The sequence below is a fragment of the Salmo salar genome, chromosome ssa28 (assembly GCF_905237065.1).
Source record: "Salmo salar chromosome ssa28, Ssal_v3.1, whole genome shotgun sequence".
Taxonomy (NCBI): Eukaryota; Metazoa; Chordata; class Actinopteri; order Salmoniformes; family Salmonidae; genus Salmo; species Salmo salar.
Window position 1 is genome coordinate 4,078,166 of NC_059469.1, and position 13,668 is coordinate 4,091,833.

The 13,668-nt window shown below is 41.7% G+C and overlaps 1 protein-coding gene across 4 annotated transcripts in view; it reads left to right on the plus strand.

The window, feature by feature from the left end:
- Window positions 1-13,668, plus strand: part of s39ab (Zinc transporter SLC39A11) — a 140,947-nt gene that overhangs the window by 99,340 nt on the left and 27,939 nt on the right. For all 4 annotated transcript variants that reach the window (XM_014178910.2, XM_014178909.2, XM_014178912.2 and 1 more), the window contains 1 exon segment: window positions 8,414-8,596. In XM_014178910.2, coding sequence (XP_014034385.1) covers window positions 8,414-8,596 — 183 coding nt within the window.

The following is a 13,668-nucleotide window of genomic DNA, read 5'->3' on the forward strand; positions in this document are numbered from 1 at the left end:
ACTTTTACTCTAATGCAAGATGAGAGCCAGTGAAGTGGGCACCTGAGCTCCTGGCAGCCACATACAAATGCGTTTCTCCAGCTCGCATGCTAGGTTTGCCCATGCTAAAGTCACCATATGGGAATAAGGTACAGGCCACACGCTAATTAGCGGGCACAGGGTCATGCTGACAAGTGTTATCCTGCCCTTGAAGCCTTCTGATATTGCTATCTCTTTCTCTTTATTTGGCTCCCCTACTCACATAACTAATTTAATTGTGAAAAACAACATTTCTATTTGAATTTATTCAGCTGATTCAGGGCTCTACACAAATGTTTTCCGCTGGTGGCACTGATGCGACCCACTTTTTAAGTTGATGGCAACAGCACATGATTTAGTCCCACCAATTTTTCCCCGCTGCGTGGCAATAATGACCTGACCTGTGTCCCATAATGTATATTCATTACATACAGAACCAGGCTAATAATGACTAGCCATCTTTTAAATTGGCATGCCCTTGCAAGGCTTGACATTCAGGTAAATTTGCCAGTGGCACACCGGGCCAGTGCCAACTGAAAGCTGCTAGCCCAATTGAAAAAATACTGGCCTGGGACAGTGGATGATGCATGCATAATTGAAATGTTATCTTTAATTTGCGGGCTGGGGCAAGTAGCTTATCATGACCTACTTTCCATTGTCACACCCTGATCTGTTTCACCTGTCTTTGTGTTTGTCTTCTTTTCGGTAAATCCCGTTTTCCCGGTTGTATTTTTCCCGGGTTTCCTAGTTTTTCTTTTATGAAATCACTTTTTTTGGTAGAACAACTAAAACAATTGAATGTACTAAGACCACAACAATGCTTAAACCACATCAGGAGGCCACGTTTGAAGTCTGGGAACAATCCCCTCAAAATTAGAAAGTTGAAGCTCATTTGTTATATTTCTACACAATTTAAAACGCTAAAATGCTATTTGGAGAACAGCAAAAAACAAACAAAATGACCCCATTCATTGTAGAAAATAGTGAAAATAAAGAAGAACCATTGGAATGAGTAGGTGTGTCCAAAGTAGCCTAGCAGTAGTGATTAATGTGTTATGGTTTAGATGGAATGATCTAGGTGCAAATGTATTTGAGGCCGGAGGGCAAAGTACAAAAGGGGCCAGTGTTTGAGACTGAGAATATTTTCATACGGGGTGTTAGTTGAAGAGTCTGTCAGGACTGACGTAAGTGTATTCTATGGAGTCTCAAAAACCAAAGCGTTAACAGTACAGGGAATTGGGGAAGCGGAATTGAATATGACTGGGGCGGAGATGTGTGAGGCTCAAAGATTAAGGAAGCGTGTAATAGTCTCTGAGGAACGATACCACTCATCTGTGTATAGTGATACAGGGGATAGCTCATAGTAGAGGAAGGACAGCTAACTGTGCACAGTACAGAGACTATTATGAAGTCAAGTTGAACGTCACACTTACCCAGATCACGGTGGGAGTAGCAGAGATAGTGTTGTCATTTCAGACACAATTGTCAATTTTCAGTTAGGGGTTCATCGAAAGCGATACAACTACTACCCATGGCTCTGACCATAGAACCAGTAACAATACCTGGATCATTTTACATGGCGTCGGGTGTGGAACCAATTTTGGGGCTGGATAATCAATGCAAAATGCCAGGGGAATGTATTCTAAAAAGTAACAAGTTAAAATTGGCACGGCCAAGCACTCCTTGCAAAATCAGAAAACCTTGGGTGGTTTTTTAACCTCGTGAGACACTTTATTCCGTTTTCTTCTGAAATAGCTTTATAGAACTGACGAAAGGGAGGAGGGGTCACGAGAAATTAGAGTGGAGTTAAAATTGTGAGTAATTGTTTGTGGAGTTTGGTAACCCCAATGCTGTCGCTTGACAGAATTGCTTTTCAGAACTCTACAAATAATGTTAATAGGTACCCAATTTTATCGATTTCTGTGCCTCTCGCGACGGTGTCTAGGGTGTTCAAATTTCCTCATTCATGGCTCGGATACACGCCCACTATTAACAATTTTCCAAGGTAGTGATACCCACTTCTCCGGTGAGTAGTTATGGCGGCAGGGTAGAGCGTTGGACTAGCAATCGAAAGGTTGCAAGTTCAAATCCCCAAGCTGACAAGGTACAAATCTGTTGTTCTGCCCCTGAACAAGGCAGTTAACCCACTGTTCCTAGGCCGTCATTGAAAATAAGAATTTGTTCTTAACTGACCTGCCTAGTTAAATAAATAAAAATGTGTGCCTATTAATTGGCCACGGCACCTGATACCTTGTATTAGAACCAATACTGAAGAGTCTGCCAATTTACTGCTGGAGAATACCGGAGCCCTAATGTCTTTACACCTGGGTCTGTGTGTCACGTTTCAAATATCAATGTTGTTGACAACACACATTACCAAAATTATTCACAGTTCTCTTCCAATTTCCACATAATATGTCACGGTTGCCTGCACCAATAGGGCATAAACCAACCTCTCTCCTTATTGCTACTGCTAATACACGCAAGTCATGTTCAAACAACGTTCAAATATCTTTTTGCTTTTCAACCTTCTATAACCATCCACATTCCCTCCTTTTGTCCTCCTTTTGTCCTTCTCCATGGACTACATTTACATTTACGTCATTTAGGAGCAACTTACAGTAGTGAATACATACTTTTCATTTCATGCATTTTTTTCTTTCATTTTTTTTTTTTTGTACTGGCCCCCCGTGGGAATCGAACCCACAACCCTGGCGTTGCACACACCATGCTGGTGTTGCAAACACCATGCTCTACCAACTGAGCCTACCGTACTAGTACACAAGCATGCCAATTTATCCATACACACACACTCTACGCATTTTTTTCTTTCATTTTTTTTTTGTTGTACTGGCCCCCCGTGGGAATCGAACCCACAACCCTGGCGTTACATTTTAGTCATTTAGGAGCGACTTACAGTATTGAATACATACATTTAATTTCATGCATTTTTTTCTTTCATTTTTTTGTTGTTGTACTGGCCCCCCGTGGGAATCGAACCCACAACCCTGGCGTTGCACACACCATGCTGGTGTTGCAAACACCATGCTCTACCAACTGAGCCTACCGTACTAGTACACAAGCATGCCAATTTATCCATACACACACACTCTACTCCCCCCCCCCCTTATTTGTTTAGTAGGGAACCAACCCCACTCGGTATTTACCCCTTAGGACTTACCCTCTGCAGGTACCAACCAGCTTGGGCTTACCTTCCAGGACTTACCCTATGCTAATATGAAGCTAGCAGGAACCAACCCACTTGGGATTTACCACCTTGGACTTATCCTCCGCAGGGACTAACCTGGCCGGGATAACATTCCAAGACTTACCCTATACTTTATGGTACTCTCAGGAACCAACCCACTCGGGATTTACCCCTTGGATATACCCTCTGCAGGTACTACCCTGCTCTGGTTTTCTAGGTCCATATCCTATAATTTGTTCAGCCGACAACTCTCATCTCACCCAATAAGTCAGAATGAGTGATAACAGGTATAGGAACTGTGCCTACCTTGTTTTTGGTGCCGGCTCCTGTTTCACTCATTCAGACTTTCTAGTTCGACTGTAAATCGTGGTGAATCCTGCCGACAATGCCAACTGTTAGGTTCTAAACGAACAGAGTAAAACTCAGGACAACTAGTAAACCTCAAACCAAGTTCATTCACCCAAACAGCTGAAAAAACAAAGACGTATTTCCACCAGAACAAGTATTTATACCCTCCCATTAGGCGGAGTCAACTCCTTGCATATCTAGACAGCCAATACATCTCTGTTGCTAGGCAGGAAGTTAAGTGATGTGTGTAATAAAACTGTTCCGTCTCACTTCATTTGACCTGACCTGACCTCGGCCCAAATTCCTTACTCCCTAATCCACAGCTATTCAACCTTATCAGTGACCACAACCAAGTGATTGGCTTTTTCCTCACTCAGTAACTTTCCATACCCCTAGTTCTTATCCACCCTCCATTGACCCCGCCATATACATTCCTTATACATGTAATAATTAACTTCTAGTATAGCAAGTATTTCAAGCTAGAATCCAACAGTCCCTTCTTTTTGAATAGTAGCCCCATACTGTTCAACATTATATAAACTTTGAAATGACTTATAAATGAACAGAAAATAAAACATGCTTAACATTCTCAGTTGATTTGTATGTAAACTTAAGGCCTCTGATCTATAATCACACTATGCACACTCTGCAGGAGATGTGATGCTATTATTACAGCGAACTTCCCTTCCGGTGAGGAGACCTCCTGTATACAGGGACCTGTAGCTAGTCTTACAAGTGTTTTACCTTCTTGAATGAACCCCTCACTGAAAGTTGACAATAGTGTCTGAAATGACAACACTATCTCTGCTACTCCCACCATGATCTGGGTCTGTGTGACGTTCAACTTGACTTCATAGTAGTCTCTATATGTGACCGACCGGCTCGATTCGGTCTTATGTAGCAAAATGTGAAATGGTGTTTTTTACATTGGATAAAAGTAGAGACTCAGAGCTAGAAAATGATATATCATACACTACAGTTGAGGAACAATAGGAAAGTAATTCTGCTTTGAAAGTTGATAAACTTTTATCCTCGCTTTTGAGAAAATGGCCTTTGAATGTTTTGGTACCTACTGTAGGGCTCTTCTGTGTCTACACCCATTCACACCCTCTTTTGTTTATTTAACCTTTATTTAACTAGGCAAGTCAGTTAACCTCTCTAGGCTAGGCGGGACGAATTCGTCCCACCTACGTAACAGCCACGGCTATCCTGTGGCGCGATTTTCAAAACCTTAAAAATCCTATTACTTCAATTTCTCAAACATATGACTATTTTACAGCCATTTAAAGATAAGACTCTCGTTAATCTAACCACACTGTCCGATTTCAAAAAGGCTTTACAACGAAAGCAAAACATTAGATTATGTCAGCAGAGTACCAAGCCAGAAATAATCAGACACCCATTTTTCAAGCCAGCATATAATGTCACCAAAACCCAGAAGACAGCTAAATGCAGCACTCACCTTTGATGATCTTCATCAGATGACAACCCTAGGACATTATGTTATACAATGCATGCATGTTTTGTTCAATCAAGTTCATATTTATATCAAAAACCAGCTTTTTACATTAGCATGTGACGTTCAGAACTAGCATACCCCCGCAAACTTCCGGGGAATTCGCTAACATTTTACTAAATTACTCACGATAAACGTTCACAAAAAGCATAACAATTATTTTAAGAATTATAGATACAGACCTCCTCTATGCACTCGATATGTCCGATTTTAAAATAGCTTTTTGGTGAAAGCACATTTTGCAATATTCTAAGTACATAGCCCAGGCATCACGGGCTCGCTATTTAGACACCCGGCAAGTTTAGCACTCACCATAATCATATTTACTATTATAAAAATGTCATTACCTTTTGTTGTCTTCGTCAGAATACACACCCAGGACAGCTACTTCAATAACAAATGTTGGTTTGGTCCAAAATAATCCATCGTTATATCCGAATAGCGGCGTTTTGTTCGTATGCGTTCCAGACACTATCCGAAATAGTAAAGAAGTGTCACGCGTTTGGCGCAATTCGTGACAATAAAATTCTAAGTATTCCATTACCGTACGTCGAAGCATGTCAACCGCTGTTTAAAATCAATTTTTACGACATTTTTCTCGTAGAAAAGCGATAATATTCCGACAGGGAATCTCCTTTTCGGCAAACAGAGGAAAAAATCCCAAAGGCGGGGGCGGTCGGGGTCACGCGCATAAGCTAGTGTCTCTTGATGGGCCACTTGAGAAAGGCGATAATGTGTTTCAGCCTGGGGCTGGAATGACGACATTCTGTTTTTTCCCGGGCTCTGAGAGCCTATGGAAGACGTGGGAAGTGTCACGTTAGAGCAGAGATCCTTAGTAAATGATAGAGATGGAAAAGAAGTTCAACAAATGGTCAGACAGGCCACTTCCTGTAAAGGAATCTCTCAGGTTTTGACCTGCCATTTGAGTTCTGTTATACTCACAGACACCATTCAAACAGTTTTAGAAAATTTAGGGTGTTTTCTATCCATATGTAATAAGTATATGCATATTCTAGTTACTGAGTAGGAGTGGTAACCAGATTAAATCGGGTATGTTTTTTATCCAGCCGTGTCAATACTGCCCCCTAGCCCTAACAGGTTAAGAACAAATTCTTATTTACGATGGTGGCCTACCCCGACCAAACCCGGACGAAGCTGGGCCAATCTTGCGCCACCCTATGGGACTCCCAATCACGGCCGGATGTGATACAGCCTGGATTCGAACCAGGCACTGCAGTGACACCTCTTGCACTGAGATGCAGTGTCTTAGACCACTGCGCCACTTGGGAGCCCTCTTAAGTTTTAGCCCCACCCATCTATTTAATGGTTTTTCCGAGTGTTCTGTCCGAACAACAGCTGTCAAGCACCCAAGCTAACTTGCTAGCTTACTATCTGCTTCCAGAGACAAATGAGAAAACAGCTCACTGTCCACTTTACTCGTCCCTAGCAGAGCTGGCTAGGCTGTTTTTATGTTATCCAGAGCGTTGGTGAATGCAGCTATGCTGCTGGCAACAATTGATGCATTTTTGCCAACATTTACTGACACCGGCCTTATTTGTCAGTTATTCTGCGCTCTGGCACACTCAGACGAGAGTGCTCTGAAATCGCAGTAGATAGCCAGAGCAAATTTACAGTTGTCGCAGTGACATTCTATTGAAATGGTTACTTGCATAGTGGAGTCTTTTGTTAAGACATGTAGCTAGTTAGCTAGGTAAACAATGAACTGTAATCCCAACTCATGACATTATTACCCTGCATAAATCTGCAGGTAGCTAACTAACCAGGTTCAATGTTAGCTAGCTAACATTAGTCTATCACTAGCAAAGCAAATGGCTCTGAGATACAAATAATGTTACTACACAGATCATACACGTAACGTTAGCTAGCTGACCTAACAACAGCAGTCAAGCACCCAAGCTAAATGGCTAACGTTGGCTAACGTTGGCTAGCTTGCAGGCACAGTTGACCACCCCCTTTCTTCCTGGCACTCATTCTTCTGGCGTCTCTTCATTTTCTTCTTCAGATAGCATTACCGTTCATCCTCACAATGGCACACATGTAACTCATGCCTGTCAAAGCGGATGCCCTTGATAATGTCCCGATTTCAGTATCTGGGGAATAATCAGATTTTCCCAAGCAAATTCATCTCTCACCTGAGCTTCCACCACCATTCCGTACAGTCCATTCTGTCTTGTCCATTTTCTGACCAGTGTATCAGCAGCATGACAGGAGTTTGGGCGTGGTCTCTCTCCATGCTCACTTCACGTGGACGGTCTCAGCACATGCCGCACTCAGCTTCAGGTAGAAGTGTTGAAGGACAGGGCCGTAATGAACGCCATTGTCGCCATTACATCAGCTGGTTAGAGGGGGTGAGGCTCACACTGTTCTCGGTCGAATTATCCCTTCCATGCATCTAGATACCATCTGTAGTCACTATCGCCATAACTTCGAGAGAGGACAGACCAAAACAACAGTTTAAGGCATTTCTGATTCAGGAAATCCAGACAAACTTTTCCCCGTATGACTAATTATTACATTCCCACTTTTCTTAATACAAAATGTCTAAGACAAACGTCAAAGAGCATACCAACACACTGTTGAAACCATTTTGCAAATTGGCTTAAAGTCCCTTATCATACTGGCGACCTCACCGCAGAGTTACAGGGTCAGGGAGTTAGAGCAGACCCTATCTGGTTAGATTTGTTATTGAAGCAATGACAAAAATGAAACAACCCAAATAACTACAGCAATACACTTCTTCATATGTACCAGCATGAATAGTTGTATTATCATCATTTAGTCATGTCCAGAGCGTGCAGTCACTTTACTCTCTGAATTTAAAGTAGATTGTTCAATTTGTTTTTGCTAATTGCATTGACGCACTCATTATTCTTGTGTAGAAGAATTTAACAATCGTTTGCAGTCATTTGATCATTTCCAGTGCCGTTCTCTTTGTGTATTGTTTATGCTGATTCAAGCAGACAATTGCCGAAATGCAATTGTTTTAGTTAATTAACTGAGATTTTATGATATTAAATTCATGCTGTTTGAAAATTGTTACTGTTAGCTAAATAATGGAATTGTGCTCATGCCTTTATACTGAAAACATAATACAAATGATGATGACCATACTCATCAGCTTCTCATCAGACCTCTGTCTCACTTGGACTTTCCATTAGATCCCATTTGCTGAAATAATTGTTACCATTGCTTAATCGCCTTCTAACATTCCTTAATCGTATTCTAATCTGAAAGATTGCTTGATTGGCAAGCGCAGTATGTTGTAGGAATGTTGTCTGAATGTTGTCTTTTCTTCCTTACAGATAAGCTTGAGAACGGAGGAGACGTGTACCAAAGGAGGAAAGGCCCCTATGCCGATGCTGGCTCTTCAGACTCCGAGGAACAGGAAGTGGGCAGTCGACAACAGGATGGGGCAGGGCAAACAGGAAGCAGCTGGAGGCGCATCGTCCTCCTGATCCTGGCCATCACCATCCACAACATCCCAGGTGAGAAGAAGAACCCACCATAGCCCAGTCTGTGATGCTCAGTCCCAAACCAACCCCTACACCCTAACTTCTAGATCCTAGCCCCTATTACATTTCCCCAGTCTTTTCATCGACATCTGGATTGGATTGGTTAGGTTCTTAAGGATCAGTAGTATGGTAACAGGCTGATTCCCTTTGTGGAATTTTCCCCATATTGCTTAAGCTACACCTCAGCAATCCTCAAAGAGGGAGTAGTGTGTAGGGGTAAATTTAGTATAGCTAAAGATATATCTGTAGCAGTGATTTTGAAGAGCCAACACACCATTTGCTATAGCTTTCTCCTCTAGTTGGTAGGCTTGGGCGGTATACTGTATATACCATATACCGGGGTATTTGGAATAATCCACGGGATGGCTTTTCAATATAATCAAAACAATGTCTTTGAAGTTTTTCAATGAATTTGATTATTTGTAGCTACTTTTTAAGTGAATACCTGCAGTCAACTTGTGCAATACGTTGTCTTACATTATGAAGCATACAGTAGTTCCGCAGAACTGTTGACCCAGTCACGTGTTTGTTTGTAAAAAACACAACGGGAGAAAGCGGGTGCTGGTGAGTCCAGCTGTGTATTTGGTTTAACTTGCTAGTTAGGTAAGTAAGTGGCTGAATTAATAAGGAGGCCATTGGACTTTTTGTGTTTTTAACACCGCCTTGTGTACTAAAACGGTAATAAAACTGAAATCCCGGGATGAGAGAAGGACGGTATGACGATATGAACATCTTGATACCGCCCAACCTACTAGTTTGACTGATGATGGAGTATTGATGAGGATGAGTTGTGCTTTCCTGAAGGGGCTATGCATTTACCGCTAGGCGTCCCCTGCTTGTTGAGGCAAGTCTGCTCCTATATGTGTTTTTACCTTAATAAGCTTAAACCTGCACCAACTGGGAGAATCAATAGCAGTGTTTTCAGAGGTTTCAGGGGGGGTAGAGTGTGATCCGTGGTCATAAGAGTGTGACAGGCTTAGGATGCAGGAGCATCCCTGTGTCACTCCACGTGTGTTAGTGAAATATGGAGAACAACGAAAACACTGTCCATTAATTCAATGTACAAACGTAGTTACCTAATCGATGGCCTCGCCCCAAAGTGTGGTCCTTTTAATTGGAGGAAAAAGTCAAGAGTGAGAAGTTTAATTGATTCCTGTGTTCACAGGCAGTCTAGCTTAACTCCACGTGAACAGATGTGCATCGTTTAATGACAGTGTCGGGTGTTGTTGCCCCGACACGCTGATCTTGGGTCAGTTTTAAATGTTCATTGCTAATGGTTAAGGTTAGGGTTGGGGGAGGGGATGCTGATCCTAGATCTGTACCTAGGGAGAATTACACCTCAGAGTTTTAATGCCGGTGTTTTCCAGGAAGTGCGGATGAACGCTCATCCATATAAATTGGTGACACGTACCGTCTGTGATATCATGGCTGGTGAAATACATAATCTGAATCAGCACGCATAGCAACAATGCATTATAGACTATACAGACACATAATTTACCTGGTATGTCTTAATGTAAATGTAATGTTAGCATGACAAGGCCATGTTACAAGGCGTCAATTCAGTGCAGTTTTTATTGGGGCGGCATATCAGAGCTGGTGAAATGTAGTCATTTGAAACAGAACGTAGTGACAATTACAATACACATACAGACACATCATTACACACCATTAGCCTAGTATATCTCAATGTTATCGTGACAAGGCCATGCATGCTACAAGGCGTCAATTTTGTTTCAATTTTGTCGGCGTGTGGAAGTGGTGATCCTAACTGACCTAAGACAGGGAATTTTTACTAGGATTAAGTGTCAGGAATTGTGAAAAACTGAGTTTAAATGTATTTGGCTAAGGTGTATGTAAACTTCCCACTTCAACTGAAGTCCCCACAAGATTAGTAAACAAACAAAACATTTGACCAACTGGTGACATTTTGTTCTTCCACACAAGGTCAAATGCAATTTCTAGGGAGTTTAGGGTTAAGGTTAGAATTAGTGTTAGGGTTAGGAGCTAGGGTTAGTTTTAGGGTTAAGTTGGGTTTCGGGAAAATAGGATTTTGAATGGGACTGAATTGAATGTCCCCACAAGGTCAGTTATACAAGACAGTGTGTGTGTGTGTGTCTGGTAATTGTTTTGGATCAGGGACAGGGAAAATGTAATCAATCAACAGCTCAAAGCTGACAGTTATGGGAGCACTCAAAGGTATAATTTAACTTACTGAGGATTAGCGTGATAGCATTAGAACGCGTACAAATATACTACCGGACCCCAGTCTTCTCTCCCAGAGCCATCGTCAAGCTTCTCTGGTCATCAATGATTATTGACTAGATGTATTACTACCATTATGCCGCTGTTCATTGTTAATTCATTTCCATTAGCATTAGTATGTACCGTATCTATTTATCCTGCTACTGGTCACTGTTACTTGTGTTTACATGTATATATTACCATTAGTATATTACCATAAGTATTTATGTTTCCCTGCTACCAATCACTTCAACAACCAAAAAATCAACATATAAAGCAATTAGATCTAGACAACATAACTTTCTCTGATATAGATCATCAATATTTACATTTCCCAAATAGACATAATTGTGGAGATGGATGGATGGATGGATGGATGGATGGATGGATGGATGGATGGATGGATGGATGGATACAGACAGACAGAAACGACTGTTCATCGTATAATGTTTCTTGATCCCGGCTGGTGTGGACTGGACTGATCTGAACCACAACACAGAAACCTCCCTAGGCTTATTAGTTACCAGTAGTCAGCCCACTGAGCCATTCATCAGTCCATTGTTAAGCTTCCCCACATTGAGCCCACCAAGCCATGCTGCTGTCTCTGACTGTCCCTGTCCTCCCCTGAGAATTGGCTGTGTGTGTGCCACATTTACATGATAGAAGCTTGGCAAGCCACAGAGCACTACCAAGCCTTTTCTCTGGCTTAACCAACAAGGCATGCAACAAATTTGACTCTGCGATTGACAGCTGAATACAGTCCAACACAGATAGTGAGAGGATGAGTACATATGAGCTCGTTCTGGTCCAGAGGCCCAGCTCCAGGCTCTGCCCCAGGCTTGGTGGACCAAACAAAGCCCCCCTTCTGGCGATGCTCAACCGTGGTTGGCTGTAGGCTTGTCCTCTGGGCCTGTGGCCTTTTAAAACCTCATTGCTCAGCTTAATCTACACTCATGTTTGTAAGAGCTTTTGGGATTTAGCCCTCTGAGGTGTATAGTCTCTTCTTCTTTTTATCGCCAAGCAATGTTTTTGTGTTTACTCTGTGCTTGACACTGAAAGAGACATATTTCGATACAGATTGTTTGGAAGGTAATTTATATTTGATCTAAATTATTTTTCTTCACTCAGTTGTTTCCCTGAGTATTCTCTCTCATGTTCCTCAACACCTCTGTTTTCCATGCTGACTGTGTGTGTGTGTGCTTGAGCATAGATGTACATGTGTGAGTGCCTCTGTGCCTGACCATGCACATACAGTTGAAGTCAGAAGTTTACATACACTTAGGTTGGAGTCATTAAAACTTGTTTTTCAACCACTCCACAAATTTCTTGTTAACAAACTATAGTTTTGGCATGTCGGTTAGGACATCTACTCTGTGCATGACACAAGTAATTTTTCCAACAATAGCTTACAGACAGATTATTTCACTTCTAATTCACTGTATCACAATTCCAGTGGGTCAGAAGTTTACATACACTAAGTCGACTGTGCCTTTAAACAGCTTGGAAAATTCCAGAAAATTATGTCATGGCTTTAGAAGCTTTTGATAGGCTAATTGACATCATTTGAGTCAATTGGAGGTGTACCTGTGGATGTATTTCAAGGCCTACCTTCAAACTCAGTGCCTCTTTGCTTGTCATCATGGGAAAATCAAAAGAAATCATCCAAGAACTGAGAAAAAAAATTGTAGACCTCTACAAGTCTGGTTCATCATTGGGAGCAATTTCCAAACGCCTGAATGTACCACGTTCATCTGTACAAACAATAGTACGCAAGTATAAACACCATGGGACCACGCAGCTGTCATACCGCTCAGGAAGGAGACGTGTTCTGTCTCCTAGAGATGAATGTACTTTGGTGTGAAAAGTGCAAATTAATCCCAGAACAACAGCAAAATACCTTGTGAAGATGCTGGAGGAAACAGGTACAAAGTATCTATATCCACAGTAAAACGAGTCCTATATCGACATAACCTGAAAGGCCGCTCAGCAAGGAAGAAGCCACTGCTACAAAACCGCCATAAAAAGCCAGACTATGGTTTTCAACTGCACATGGAGAAATGTCCTCTGGTCTGATGAAACAAAAATAGAACTGTTTGGCCATAATGACCATCGTTATGTTTGTAGGAAAAAGGGAGACGCTTGCAAGCCAAGGAATACCATCCCAACTGTGAAGCACGGGGGTGGCAGCATCATGTTGTGGGGGTGCTTTGCTGTAGGAGGGACTGGTGCACTTCACAAAATAGATGGCATCATGAGGGAGGAATAATACGTGGATATATTGAAGCAACATCTCAAGACATCAGTCAGGATGTTAATCTATAATTCTTTGAATGAGAATATAAAATTTTAACAATGTTTTCGAATAGTAATTTTGTAAATTGTAGCGCTGATTCACCGGAAGCATTTGAGGGAAAATATTTTCTGAACGTCACGCGCTGATGTAAAATGCTGTTTTTATATATAAATATGAACTTTATCGAACAAAAAATGCATGTATTGTGTAACATGGTGTCCTAGGAGTGTCATCTGATGAAGATTGTCAAAGGTTAGTGCTGCATTTAGCTGTGTTTTGGGTATTTGTGATGCATGCTAGTTGCTTTGAAAATGGCAGTGTGATTATTTTGGGCTGGGTACTCTCCTAACATAATCTAATGTTTTGCTTTTGCTGTAAAGCCTTTTTGAAATCGGACAACGTGGTTCGATTCAGGGGAGGTGTATCTATAAAATGGTGTAAAATAGTCATATGTTTGAGAAATTGAAGTTTTAGCATTTAGGAGGTATTTGTATTTCGCGCTACGCGA